Consider the following 14,873-nt stretch of genomic DNA (forward strand, 5'->3'; position numbering starts at 1 on the left):
AGTTCTTAAAATTGAGGCTTATAAAGTTTTGCTTAGTTAATGATCATAGTGCTGCCTGTAGTAAACGTTAAAAGGTGATTCAGTTTCTTGTAAATTTGTCAACATAGTGTCTCACTGCAGCAAAAGTCGTGAATTGCATTTGTGGAAAGTTGTATTGGCTTGCTAAGCATTTGTTTCTTTCGGGTATTGAAAGTGCGTATTAATAGTGTAATAAGATCCACAGGTTATCCTTTACCACTATTTATGAAAACAATAATATCTTTATTCAAAAGACAGTAACCTGTTAGTGAATTGCAATTAACTTTCATTTTAAATAGTAAAGTATTTAACTGAGAGAGACATAACCTATTACCAGCTCATAGTTCTGCAGTGAACAACATTTATAATTCTATGTCAACCAGGAAAGTGTTTGAAAAATAATACTTAACCTGTGTCCAATTAATGATTCTGCAGTGAATATTAATAGTAATGTTATAAAGACCATTCAGTTTGAATAAGCCTTGAAAGTAATAGTGTGTTTCGGTATCTGTTATATTTTTGCAAATAGTTTGTGCTGCTCTAGTTATTAGTTCCAACCTTAACGTTAACATAGGCGGGTGTCAGAGTTCATTGCACTCGCGTGTGGTAAATTATAGGTTGTGTTATCCGTTAAAGTTACTCATACCTAATTTCTTAAACAAGCATGTTGATCATTCTCTTGCCTAATTAGGCTGGCGACCGTTTTCTTTACTCTCTAAACAGTATAGCTAAGTAAAATATTATTTGTTACTGTTTAAATGTTTACGTAATTCTGACTTTCACTTCCGACAAGCCACTTCCATTAGGTACAATACGGTCAACATAACAAAATTCCTCTCAGAAGGTAACACTGCTCTGTTGCTTTATACCATAATTACCCTAACAAAATAATTCTGTTTTGCAAACTGCCTCCAGCTTCGAGGTTATGGTATAGCAGTAGCGGATATGGGTGTTATAACTTCTTTGGTGAGAGTAACCGATAAGATAATCTACACCCTGCATTTAGGGCAGCAGTTGTTTATACGGGGGCTATCCAGAAAGTAATAAACGTTTTGAAATAAAAAATTAACAATTTTTCTCGTAAACTTCGAGGAAGGTCAGTGCTGCAGCCAGTCTGTGTTTTTTGTGATCTTCCGTTAGGATGTTGGGAAGTCATCTAGCACAAAATTTGTCGTAACGAAGTTTCTCCGCCACAGCTTCGTGCACCAAACCCCGTGAAATTTGGGGAATATGTTGAGACAGTTCCATAATCGTGAAACGACGATTTTCACGAATTTTGAGCTTTATATTCATTATCACTCCGTCAGTCAAAAGGCTAGGCGTGCCACTGCGGTTCTCATCGTGAACATCGGTGAGGTCATTTTTAAAATCAATGCACTATTAACTCACTAGACTTTCACTAATTATTCCACTTCCGTACACACACAAAGGTTGCAATACCTTTCACTTCGTTTACAGTTTCTTTCCAAGAAGACCCTAATCACAGAACTCACCTCACAAGGGGCGAGATTTTCTATTGCAGCGCACATTTTAAAACATCACAGAAAGTAAAGACACAGACCACATGCTACCACCGCTGGATGCGCCCTGAGTGCAGAAACGTTATGGCACCAAGATGGCGGCTCCAGCCCCGCCCACCTCCTAGACAGACCAGAACGTCCGTTACTTTCTGGACAATCCTCGTATTAACATCTACATCTACATCATACTCCGCAAGCCACCTAGTGGTGTGTGGCGGAGGGTACTTTCGGTACCACTATTTGATCCCTCCAACCCTGTTCCACTTGCGAGTAGTGCGTGGCATGAATTATTGCCGGTTAGCCTCTGTATTGGCTCTCATTTTTCTCGAATTTTCTCGTCGTGGTCAATAGGCTAGACGTATGTGAGGGGGACGTAATATGTTGTCCGACTCCTCCTGAAATATGCTGTCCCGAAATTTCAATAGTAAATCTCTCCGTAATGCACAACGCCTCTCTTGTAACGTCTGCCAGTGGAGTTTGCTTAGTATCTCCGTAAAGCTCTCTCGCCAAGCTAAACAATCCCGTGACGAAACGCACCTTTCTTAGTTGGATCTTCTCTATCTCCTCTATCAATTCTACCTGAACCTGATAGTGATCCCAGATAGATGGACAATACTCAAGCATCTGGCGAACAAGAGCCTTATAAACCACTTCTTTCGTGGATGAGTAACATTTCCTTAAGATTCTTCCTATGAATCTGAGTCTGGTGTCTGCTTTTCCAACCATCTGTTCTATATGGTCATTCACTTAAGGTCGCTCTGAATAGTTACGACTAGATATTTTACGGCACACGTTGTCTCCATCTATTTGTAATCAATAGCCTAGCTGTACACTAGTGGATATCTTTTCCTATGTACAAGCAATATGTTACATTTATTTACGTTCAGGGTCAACTGCCAGAACCTCCACCATTCATCAATTCTCTGCAGGTCGTTCTGCGAATTCTTACTATCTTCTGGCGTTCTTTGGTGTAGACAACTGCATCGTCTGCGAATAGCCTCAAAGGGCATCCGACGCTTTCAAACAGCAACGGTCCTATCACACTTCCCTGTGGTACTCCGTATATTACCTTTACATCTGTCGATTAAGATGAAATATCTCACAGGTTCTTCCTCGTTTAAGTAATAAAGAATGGAAATCAATGTAAATATTATCTGCTAATAACTGAGAAACAAGAATTTATTTAATTGTGGAAAACTTTTTAAAATTTCCATTTGCGTAAAAAATGTTTATTTATCGGACAATTCTAGCACTAATTAAAGGCATTCATTTTTATTTCGTATACGCGGTGAACCAGAACTCCACCGACAAACTCTCAGAAGTTCTTGAGGTGTACCTTCTGATATTTTGCTACAAAAGACCCGCGGTCTCTGGTAGCTTGTTACGGAATTACTGCATGTCATTTGGTTTTTTGCCCTAGTTACTTTTGAATCTGTCTTGCACTGAAAACAGTGCAGAGCAGTATAAATGTCGACAGTATGCGCTGTGTGTCTTCTTTTCATTCGCTCACAGTATCTGCTGTTGACAACAGTAAAGGCTGCTTTTAACTCGCCACCCTGAAGTTTGCATTCAGTACCGCTCATAAAATCAGTTAATTTAGCATAGTTCCTTAGAATATGATAAAGCCGTATTTCCATAGCCTTTCTTGATGAAAACGAATTTGACCTGTGCTACACATTTCATGTTAGTCACTTTTACGTTCCACAGATCATTCGTACAATAATGCGGAAGTGTCATTTTACATTCATGTTACACAGTCATACCTGAATATGGCTACATGGGGCCGAACCGCGCGGTGGTGCGGCGAGTGGACTGCAGTAGCTTGTTTTGGGGTTGTGAACCACTGCGGGGTACGGCGGGCACGAAGCCTCTTAGGTCGTTTCTAAGTCCCCAGTTCAATGCAATACAATACAACATGTTGATTAATGCAAGCACTAATCACGTGTACATATCCGGGAAACTGAATCGTTTCACATCATTTTGATAAAAGAATCGTTCAAATGTTCTAGGGAACAATTAAGTAGCTAAGTAGGTAACTGAGTAACTAAACGATAAACAATTTTCTGTTGCAGTGCTGTGAACTTTCTTGTGTTAAAGACCATTTTAATGTGAAATGATAAATGTGAGTTTTCTTTCTGGTGTTGCAATTAGGTATATCGTTCTCTCTTTGACTTGTAGTTGGTTATTTACAACAAATGTCGCGGGGAAATAAATTCTTAAGCAGATGTTTTCAAGATGATTGTGGGTAAGAATAACATATTATTCTTGAAGCATGTTTTTGAGCAACGAAAACTTTCTTTCACAGTGTCGAATAATCCCAGAGAACATTACTGACTCAAATTAAGCAAAATATGTTGAGTTAGCGATTTGTATTTTCTCGGGATTTGCAGCGATTCGAAGTGCTAATGTGGCTGAATTGCGTTCTTGTAGGAGTTCAATAATGGATTTTTTCAGTTTATACACTTCTGGAAATGGAAAAAAGAACACATTGACACCGGTGTGTCAGACCCACCATACTTGCTCCGGACACTGCGGGAGGGCTGTACAAGCAATGATCACACGCACGGCACAGCGGACACACCAGGAACCGCGGTGTTGGCCGTCGAATGGCGCTAGCTGCGCAGCATTTGTGCACCGCCGCCGTCAGTGTCAGCCAGTTTGCCGTGGCATACGGAGCTCCATCGCAGTCTTTAACACTGGTAGCATGCCGCGACAGCGTGGACGTGAACCGTATGTGCAGTTGACGGACTTTGAGCGAGGGCGTATAGTGGGCATGCGGGAGGCCGAGTGGACGTACCGCCGAATTGCTCAAACGTGGGGCGTGAGGTCTCCACAGTACATCGATGTTGTCGCCAGTGGTCGGCGGAAGGTGCACGTGCCCGTCGACCTGGGACCGGACCGCAGCGACGCACGGATGCACGCCAAGACCGTAGGATCCTACGCAGTGCCGTAGGGGACCGCACCGCCACTTCCCAGCAAATTAGGGACACTGTTGCTCCTGGGGTATCGGCGAGGACCATTCGCAACCGTCTCCATGAAGCTGGGCTACGGTCCCGCACACCGTTAGGCCGTCTTCCGCTCACGCCCCAACATCGTGCAGCCCGCCTCCAGTGGTGTCGCGACGGACGTGAATGGAGGGACGAATGGAGACGTGTCGTCTTCAGCGATGAGAGTCGCTTCTGCCTTGGTGCCAATGATGGTCGTATGCGTGTTTGTCGCCTTGCAGGTGAGCGCCACAATCAGGACTGCATACGACCGAGGCACACAGGGCCAACACCCGGCATCATGGTGTGGGGAGCGATCTCCTACACTGGCCGTACACCACTGGTGATCGTCGAGGGGACACTGAATAGTGCACGGTACATCCAAACCGTCATCGAACCCATCGTTCTACCATTCCTAGACCGGCAAGGGAACCTGCTGTTCTAACAGGACAATGCACGTCCGCATGTATCCCGTGCCACCCAACGTGCTCTAGAAGGTGTAAGTCAACTACCCTGGCCAGCAAGATCTCCGGATCTGTCCCCCATTGAGCATGTTTGGGACTGGATGAAGCGTCGTCTCACGCGGTCTGCACGTCCAGCACGAACGCTGGTCCAACTGAGGCGCCAGGTGGAAATGGCATGGCAAGCCGTTCCACAGGACTACATCCAGCATCTCTACGATTGTCTCCATGGGAGAATAGCAGCCTGCATTGCTGCGAAAGGTGGATATACACTGTACTAGTGCCGACATTGTGCATGCTCTGTTGCCTGTGTCTATGTGCCTGTGGTTCTGTCAGTGTGATCATGTGATGTATCTGACCCCAGGAATGTGTCAATAAAATTTCCCCTTCCTGGGACAATGAATTCACGGTGTTCTTATTTCAATTTCCAGGAGTGTATGTTCTTGGATATGGACCACAAATTTTTTTGTTTTCACCCTACTTATAATTTTCTTTCCATGTATTACATCTATTATCAGGTAGTACATTTGGAAGTGTAGAACTCGATATGCCGTGCCCTTCTGAAATTTAGAGTGAGAGGATTTGTAGAAAACCGACGAGTAACTCTTTCAAGAACATTATTTTCCATTTTCCCTGCCACTGTAAGTAGAAGGGCTATTCGGAAAGTAAGGAACGATCGGTCGCGAAATGGAAACCACAGTGAAAATCCGATCCAGCTTTGCAGAGACGTGTTGGGCAGTGTCTCTAGTATGCCCGTAGATATCGTCACGGCGCTCTTCGCACTTTTGAGTACACACTGAGCGCGTAAATATACTTAGAAAATAGTGTCTCTTGCCAAGTAACGTGCCTACCAGGGTATTTCGCCTAATTTCATTCGACCCACATAACGTAACTGCCATCTACGACGAGGGTGTTGGAAAGTTGGTGCAACGCTACGACATATATAGAGAAGTAGCAGGAATTCGTAGCTAACTGTTGCAAATACACTCATGCTCATAAATTAAGGATAATTGCAGAACGTGGTGCCACACAACGTGACACTACACAGCAATAGCATTAGTACATAGGGGACACACACGACAAAGACCTGTAATTCCACTGTATTGGTGATAACTTGAGAAAACCGTCCCGTAACACATGTGCTACAAATCGCCACTGTTTGGTGCGCATGTAACCCGACATCAATATGGGATATGATCACCATGGACACGTACACAGGCCGCACAACGGGTTGGCATACTCTGGATCATGTGGTCGAGCAGCTGCGTGGGTATAGTCTGCCATTCTCGCACCAGTGCCTGTCGGAGCTCCTCAAGTATCCTAGAGGTTTGAAGACGTGAAGCGATACGAGAGCATTCCAGGCGTACTCGATGGGGTTTAGGTCTGGAGAACAGGCAGGCCACTCCATCGCCTGATATCTTTTGTTTCAAAGTACTCTACCAGGATGGCAGCTCGGTGGGGCGCTGCGTTATCATCCATCAGGAGGAAGGTGGGACCTACTGCATCCCTGAAAAGGCGGACATACTGGTCCAAAATGACGTCCCGATACACCCGACCTGTTACAGTTCCTCTGTCAAAGACATGTAGGGGTGTATGTGCACCACTCATCTCACCCCACACCATCAAACCACGACCTCCATACAGGCCCCTTTCAAGGATATTAAGGGGTTGGTACCTGGTTATTGGTTCATGCCAGATGAAAACCCGGCGAGAGTCACTGTTCAGACTATACATGGTCTCGTCCGTGAACGTGACCTGGGACCATTGTTCCAATGAGCATGTACTGTGTTCTTGACACCAGGCTTTACGGGCGCTCCTGTGACCAGTGGTTAGTGGAATGCACCTTGCAGGTCTCCAGGTGAATACACCACGTCTGTTTAGTCGTCGGTAGACTGTGTGTCTGGAGACAACTGATCCAGTGGCTGAGGTAAGGTCCCGAGCAAGGCTACCTGCAGTACTCCCTGGCCGTCTGCGGGCACTGATGGTGAGATATCGGTCTTCTTGTGGTGTTGTACACTGTGACGTCCCGTACTGTAGCGTTTGGACACGTTTCCTGTCTGCTGGAATCGTTGCCATAATCTTGAGATCACAGTTTGTGGCACAAGGATGGCTCGTGCTACCACCTGCTGTTTTGACCAGCCTCCAGTCGCTTTAGTATTCTACCCCTCATAACGTCATCAATATGTGTTCTCTGAGCCATTTTCAACACGCAGTCAGCATTAGCAGGTCTGAAAACGTCTGCGCAATTACTTGCTCCACCGTACTCTGACATGCACCAACACACCTCTGCGTATGTGGACTGCTGCCAGCGCCACCGTGCTACAACTGCAGGTCAAATGCACCGCATTGTCACACCTCGAGGTGATTTAAAGCCGCAAACCGCCCACCAGAGCGTTGTTTCACCATGTATCAGCATTATCCTTAATTTATGAGCATGAGTGCAGAACAATTTTGATTTTGAAACTTCCTGGGGGATTAACCCTTTCGTGAGCCGTGGGAAAGATGCTTCCCACTACAATGAACTCGCTCCTAGTCCCGTGGGATTCACAGTCCCCACCTCTGTACGGTGCTACCACCTAGTGAACAGTATAGGGTACTGCTTGCAATCGGAAGTTCCTGAAGGTTTTGCTGTACCTTTGTGCAGAGGCATTGTATAGCTGAGTGTTACTCTGTAGAGGAACCTTTCAGTGCTGTTTGCGTGATTTGTGATTTTTGATTTGTGAGTTGTGATTTTTTCCTCAAAGCTATAGTATGAGGTAAATACTTTTGATTTACCAAAATTTATGAAGAAAAACGTAAACTTAGAACGAGGAGAATTCCAGTTTGAAACAAAAGGAGCCATTTCTGCAGTAAAATGGATGGATAACCGTCCAGTCACTTTCCTGTCCTCAATTCATGACCCATGAGAAACAGCAACAGTGAAAAGGAAACACAAGGATGGTACTAGTACAGAGATTTCTTGTCCTGAAGTTGTGGCAGAATACAACAAAATAATGGGTGGTGTCGGTAAGTTTGATCAATTACGAGAAAGGTATGCTATTGGCAGACGTTCTGTAAAATGGTCGCACAGAATATTTTATTTCCTGGCGGACGTTGCTGCAGTGAACAGTTTTATCCTGTGGAAAATAAGTAAAAGAGAAAGTGAACAGCATGATCAGCTCACATAAGCCGGCCGGTGTGGCCGTGCGGTTCTAGGCGCTTCAGTCTGGAACCGCGTGACCGCTAGTCGCAGGTTCGAATCCTGCCTCGGGCATGGATGTGTGTGGTGTCCATAGGTTAGTTAGGTTTAAGTAGTTCTAAGGTCTACGGGACTGATGACCACAGATGTTAAGTCCCATAGTGCTCAGAGCCATTTTTTTTCAGCTCACATATGGGATCCATCTAGCCAGACAATTGTTCGCTGGCTTCTCATCCCAAAAAAGGCGTGGACAAAAACCTGTCTTTCTGGCAGAAAGGGGTAAAGTACCTGAAGATTTTCGTCATGTGGCTGTAGGGGAGCATCAACCCATTTTAGGAGAAACCTACTGGACGTGCCGTCATTGTAGTACAAATGCTGCGGAAAAGAGCACTCGCTGTGTTTGTACATATTGTCAAATACCACTTTGCATAGACCCATGTTTCAGAAAATTTCGTGGCAAGTAATTGTGAACAATCATTGTAACAAGAGAAGTAAATTTATCAAATAAATATGACTTACAGGGTGTTACAAAAAGGTACGGCTAAACTTTCAGGAAACATTCCTCACACACAAATAAACAAAAGATTTTACGTGGACATGCATCCGGAAACGCTTAATTTCCATGTTAGGGCTCATTTTAGTTTCGTCAGTATGTACTGTACTTCCTCGATTCACCACCAGTTGGCCCAATTGAAGGAAGGTAATGTTGACTTCGGTGCTTGTGTTGACATGCGACTCATTGCTCTACAGTACTAGCATCAAGCACATCAGTACGTAGCATCAACAGGTTAGTGCTCATCACGAACGTGGTTTTGCAGTCAGTGCAATGTTCACAAATGCGGGGTTGGCAATAGCCGTGGCGCGGTACGTTTGTATCGAGACAGATTTCCAGAACGAAGGCGTCCCGACAGGAAGACATTCGAAGGAATTGATCGGCGTCTTAGGGAGCACGGAACATCCCAGCCTATGACTCGCGACTGGGGAAGACCTAGAACGACGAGGACACCTGCAATGGACGAGGCAATTCTTCGTGCAGTTGACGATAACCCTACTGTCAGCGTCAGAGAAGTTGCTGCTGTACAAGGTAACGTTGAGCACATCACTGTATGGAGAGTGCTACGGGAGAACCAGTTGTTTCCGTACCATGTACAGCGTGTGCAGGCACTATCAGCAGCTGATTGGCCTCCACGGGTACACTTCTGCGAATGGTTCATCCAACAATGTGTCAATCCTCATTTCAGTGCAAATGTTCTCTTTACGGATGAGGCTTCATTCCAACGTGATCGAATTGTGAATTTTCACAATCAACATGTGTGGGCTGACGAGAATCCGCACGCAATTGTGCAATCACGTCATCAACACAGATTTTCTGTGAACTTTTGGGCAGGCATTGTTGGTGATGTCTTGATTGGGCCCCATGTTCTTCCACCTACGCTCAATGGAGCACGTTATCATGATTTCATACGGGATACTCTACCTGCGCTGCTAGAACACGTGCCTTTACAAGTACGACACAACATGTGGTTCATGCACGATGGAGCTCCCGCACATTTCAGTCGAAGTGTTCGTACGCTTCTCAACAACAGATTCGGTGACCGATGGATTGGTAGAGGCGGACCAATTCCATGGCCTCCACGCTCTCCTGACCTCAACCCTCTTGACTTTCATTTATGGGGGCATTTGAAAGGTCTTGTCTACGCAACCCCGGTACCAAATGCAGAAACTCTTCGTGCTCGTATTCTGTACGGCTGTGATACAATACGCCATTCTCCAGGGCTGCATCAGCGCATCAGGGATTCCATGCGACGGAGGGTGGATGCATGTATCCTCTCTAACGGAGGACATTTTGAACATTTCCTGTAACAAAGTGTGTGAAGTCACGCTGGTACGTTCTGTTGCTGTGTGTTTCCATTCCATGATTAATGTGATGTGAAGTAATAAAATGAGCTCTAACATGGAAAGTAAGCGTTTCTGGACACATGTGCACATAACACATTTTCTTTCTTTGTGTGTGAGGAATGTTTCCTGAAAGTTTGGCCGTACCTTTTTATAACACCCTGTATATTGAAAAAGTTGTTTTTGTCATTTTACTCCAAGGAAGAGTAGTGGGAAGAATACTTCCCACCTTGTTGTGTGACCTCACTTTCACAATTGGAGCAAATTTAATATTCTGTATGACAAATATACCTATCTGTTAACTATTCTCTGTTCTCTAATCATTAAAAAAAACTGCTCAATAATTTTGCCCACGAAAGGGTTGAAACTGTGTGCCGGACCGAGACTCGAACTCGGGACCTTCGCCTTTCGCGGGCAACCACTACGGTTTCCATTTCGTGAGCGATCATTCCTTACATTCGGAATAGCACTCGTATGTTTGGACTGATTACAATATTAGTGCCATGTGCAGGAAGAACTAAGCCTGCCCGCTGTAAGTCAGACCAGTGCAGAGCTGTGGTGCTGTGTGGCAGTAGGGAACTGACCCTCGCGGATGGCGTCGATGAAGTACCCCGCCTCGTTGAGCCCGCGCAGCACGGCGGGCAGCGCGTCCTCCAGGTAGCCCCTGGTGAGCACGGCCGCCGCCAGCCGCTCCTCCGCCTCCTGCTGCTCGCGCAGCTCGCGCTCCAGCTGCGAGACGCGCCGGTCCTTCTCCTCGCGCATGCGCCGCTCGCGTTCCTCCAGTCGTTTGATCTGTGAGCCAGCAACACACACAGTCAAATTAGAGCCAGGGAGCAGGGGACCAGATGCAGTAACTTCTAACATTCTGCGAGGTGGCTGTTTGTTCTAAGTCGTGTCTCCCTTCCACTTTTGCGCAACGACGCTCTGAGTGCGTTTTTTAGGGAATTGACTAGTTTGATCCTGGGACCTGTTGCTGGTAAGGAGACGCCAGACCACACGACATGTAGAGTTCAGTAGAGTTCAGTGAGACTAGCGATGATATAATCAAATACTTAATTATTTCAGCGTCAGCTCCACTGTACTCCCTGTAAAAGAATCTTAATACTAACAATTAGTGGAAGGGGTTCAAGGCTTTCCTATTTTTAGTTAGCTGGTAAAATAACGTCGAAAAAGCAGTTAAGTTTACCATTGGAAATTTTATTCTACTCACAAAACATTGTTTATAAATTGCACTATTGATAAAGGAAATACGAGGGCTGTCCAGAAGGTAAGTTCCGATTGCTCGCGAAATGGACACCACAGTGAAAACCTGGTGAATCTTTGCACAGATGTGTTGGGTAGTGTCTCTAGTATGTCCGTCGATCGCATGTAGACGCTCTTTTCTGTTGTGAGCGCACTGTGAGCGAGTTAAGGTGCCTAGAACAGCGATGTCTCCCCCCATGTAGGAGGGCCCGCTGAGAGGCTTCGCCTTAATGAATGCAGCCCACCTAACACAACTGCCACACACTTCCTTCTTCATGGCAATTCTCAGCCGCACTCTGCAGGGGCAGTGGAGATGCTCCTGCAGCCTTTTCGATGGGAAGTGTTCGGTCGCCCACAACACTCCTAATTGGCTCGTCCTGCGTATCATCTCTGTTCACATGAAACGCAGGATACGAAGACAACACTTGGGCGCAGGCTATGCGCAATAGACAAGCGTAGAGAATTATCGGAAAGCACAGGCGCCTGCCTTCTATGATGACGGTGTTGGAAATTTGGTATAACGATCTGACAAATGTCTAAGTCAGCGACGACTATGTAGAGAAGAATCTGGAAAGTGTAGCTAACTCTTGCAAATAAAATGTTTCTGGTTTTCACTGTGGAAACTTACTTTCTGGACAACCCTCGTATTTTAATACAGGATGATAAAAACCAACCGCGTTCAACAAAAATGTGAACGAATATTCCCTGAATGGGTTTCCAAGTTCTATAATGGATCGAAGGATGACTTATGCCATATCACATCTATAATCTAGGTTTAAATTAAATTTCATAAAAGAGAAAACTATCAAAAATGGTCTACAGTGCCCCTCAATTATCTTTAATTACTTATTTAACTTGTCGTAAATTACAGTGGCTGATGTGGCTTCTCAATAATTATATAACAGAAAAAACATCGCGTTTCAGATTTTAACTTCTAATAGCAAATGTGAATACCACGAAGTTTAATTGACGATCGACACTAGTATTACGTGAAAAGGGGATGTAACAGATGAGACTTCTGCAGTTCTGAGTGGAGCCTTATGTGGTATCACGTGCGTTCATTACCTTGTCGTTGGTTAGGCAGCGTCAGGGGGCGGTGGGCGGCGCAACTCCACACACCTCGCCGTCTCGGAAGCAACTCTTTTCTAACTTCTCCTTACTACGATTTACCGAAGTTGGTTTAAGAAAAGCTGTCTGGCTGTGTTTTCAACTGACCAATCAGGGTCTCAATGTTAACCTTAAGCTCCGCCTACAAAAATTCTGTATATCCAATGAGAAACGTTATACTTTTCGTGGTGGGGCAATGTTTTTAACGTTTGCAACGTAACAGAGACGCGAAAAAGTCTCACGCTAAAACTTGCAGCTGGTGTGGCCCTTTTACTGTTATCGTAAGATCTATACTGTTCTTCTGGAGGGCTCTAGCTTTTAACATGGGCTTGCAGATGGTCTTGGCAGCCGGCTGGCGACGTGGGTGTCCGTCCCTTATCGTAGGGCCTTCTAGGTTACACGATTTTGCTCTCGGCTTCTGTTCTCGTTTCTCCCCTCGGAACTGCGTCTGTTTCACGGTGGGAAGGTATGACATGCATTTAGGCGTTCTTGTGTTGGTCTGTGGTATTCCATTTGCTCACTCGTTGATCGTATTACTTTGGTTAATTTAATGTCAGGATTTATTCGGAGCTATGTGACATACTGCCGGATTTGCTTATCATATCAGGGTTTTCATGGAAGGTGTTGGATTTGCCTAACACCTTACAAATTGTGCATCGAGGTCCTGGGCAAAGTTATAGTGAATGTGGTTTTCCGTTGCCTTCTTACAATCTGGTGTAAAGATTCAAGTGTGTGTGCCTGTAGACTGTATAGTCATAGATGAAGGGAAGAAACAGGGAGAAACTTGATGCTTGCAGATAGCCTACTCCTCTCGAATGGCAGCATGGGCCACTGAGTTTAATGTCCTCATCCGACAGACGGATACCCATCAACAGTGCGACACATGTCCTCATTTCATGACACACTGCACCGAAGTACGAAATTTAATCCGGGACATCGACGTATAGACTGGTGATGAGGAACTTTACGAGTTCTCCTGCCCTCCCCTTGCTGCCCAAGTACTGTCAGTGAAAATTTCATGCATCACGACGATACGAACTGGCATATCCATGAGTCGAGCGCCTTGTACAGCCGTCTTCAGTGACATCGATATGAAGGTTGTAAGGTAGCAGTATTTTGCACCTTACTGTAATATAATAATTGTTGCAAAGACGAGTTGGATATCGGTTATTATATTATTTATCAGGCAATCAGCCTATTGAAATTAATATAGGGAGTATCAGACGACATAAAACGCGTATTAACTTTAAGAAATTCGGATGTTGCATGAAGTCGGGGTTCTGGAAATATTTTCACGGAGTTTAGCTGGAGCGGACGAGCGGCACTGCTCAAAGGCAGGACAGAGGGGTGCGGAAGTTTACAACCGACCACTACGAGTCGGCATGCGAAAGCGTCCCATTGGGGGAGGCGCGCCGCCGGGGCAGGTAGGCACCCATTGCACGCAGAACAGAGGCAGGCCTACGAGGGACGGCGCCTCGTTGGCGCTGGACGTTACGACGACGCCACTACGTCGAGATGAGCTGGCGCCTAAGGGAGCCTTCCCACGAATCTTAACGTTTTCTAAAGCTTTCTAAGAAACGCGGTTAAGCTAGTGCAATGACCTTTTCCCGTGCAAGGGCGAACAGAGAGACACGATCGGTGGGTTCAATTTTGAACGGAGTTTCAGTTTGTTCCAGAACATTCTAGGCGCAGTAAGACGCAGAATGTTTTAATTGGCTGGAAGAAGCCAGGAAATAATAGTGGGAGCGAACTGTGCTGGTCTAGAGCCACGGGATTGGCAGGGCTCGAAAAATAGCGTGGGGGTGCTGATTTTTGCAGAGGGAAGCTTTTGGAGCTGTTATCAGAGAAGCGTCTTAGCTCCTGTAGCGAGCGGACGTCGTGCTTTCGGCTCTGCTGTAGAAAAGTAAATTCTTTTCAGTGTGCTGTGCAGAACTTTGAATAAGTCTGCCAGCTGCAACTGAAACTAGTATTCAGTTAGGGGTACTGTCATGTTTTACTGTTAGAGACAGGCTGATTCCGCTAATTCCGGTTAGGAATACTGTCTCACAGGAAGTATACAGGAGCAGAGCAATTTCCTTGAGCCACACTTTATTAAAGACGTTACTGGGTTCCGCCTTTGGGCTGGTGAGTCCCGTCTTAACGAGTGCGAGTCGACTGGAAAGAAAGCAGAATTAGCTTTTGAATAGGAGTTTACTAACAGGAAGCCTGGTCGCGAAAATAAATTCATTTTGTTGCAATTGAGGCTCCTCGACGACGCAGACGCCATCGGCAGCTTGCTGACCTGTCCACGACGCTACATTTGGTAACGCGATGCTCAGCTTCGGCATTTAATCCGATATTACGCACGCCTGTGATTACCAGAGCTCAGTTTTCCAGCCGCGCTCTTATTGAAAATTTGGTAATTGAAGTAGCTTTGTCTGACGTATTTTATGCCGTCTGACAAGGTGAGAGAGTAGAAAATAACAAG

The 14,873-nt window shown here is 45.5% G+C and overlaps 1 protein-coding gene across 1 annotated transcript in view; it reads right to left on the reverse strand.

Moving 5' to 3' along the window:
* LOC124712287 (radial spoke head protein 3 homolog) overlaps positions 1-14,873 on the reverse strand; it is a 465,651-nt gene that overhangs the window by 15,846 nt on the left and 434,932 nt on the right. The window contains exon 6 of the mRNA XM_047242581.1: positions 10,642-10,849. Within this exon, the coding sequence (XP_047098537.1) occupies positions 10,642-10,849 (208 nt within the window). The remainder of the gene's footprint in view (positions 1-10,641; positions 10,850-14,873) is intronic.

This window comes from Schistocerca piceifrons, chromosome 8 (assembly GCF_021461385.2).
Source record: "Schistocerca piceifrons isolate TAMUIC-IGC-003096 chromosome 8, iqSchPice1.1, whole genome shotgun sequence".
Taxonomy (NCBI): domain Eukaryota; kingdom Metazoa; phylum Arthropoda; class Insecta; order Orthoptera; family Acrididae; genus Schistocerca; species Schistocerca piceifrons.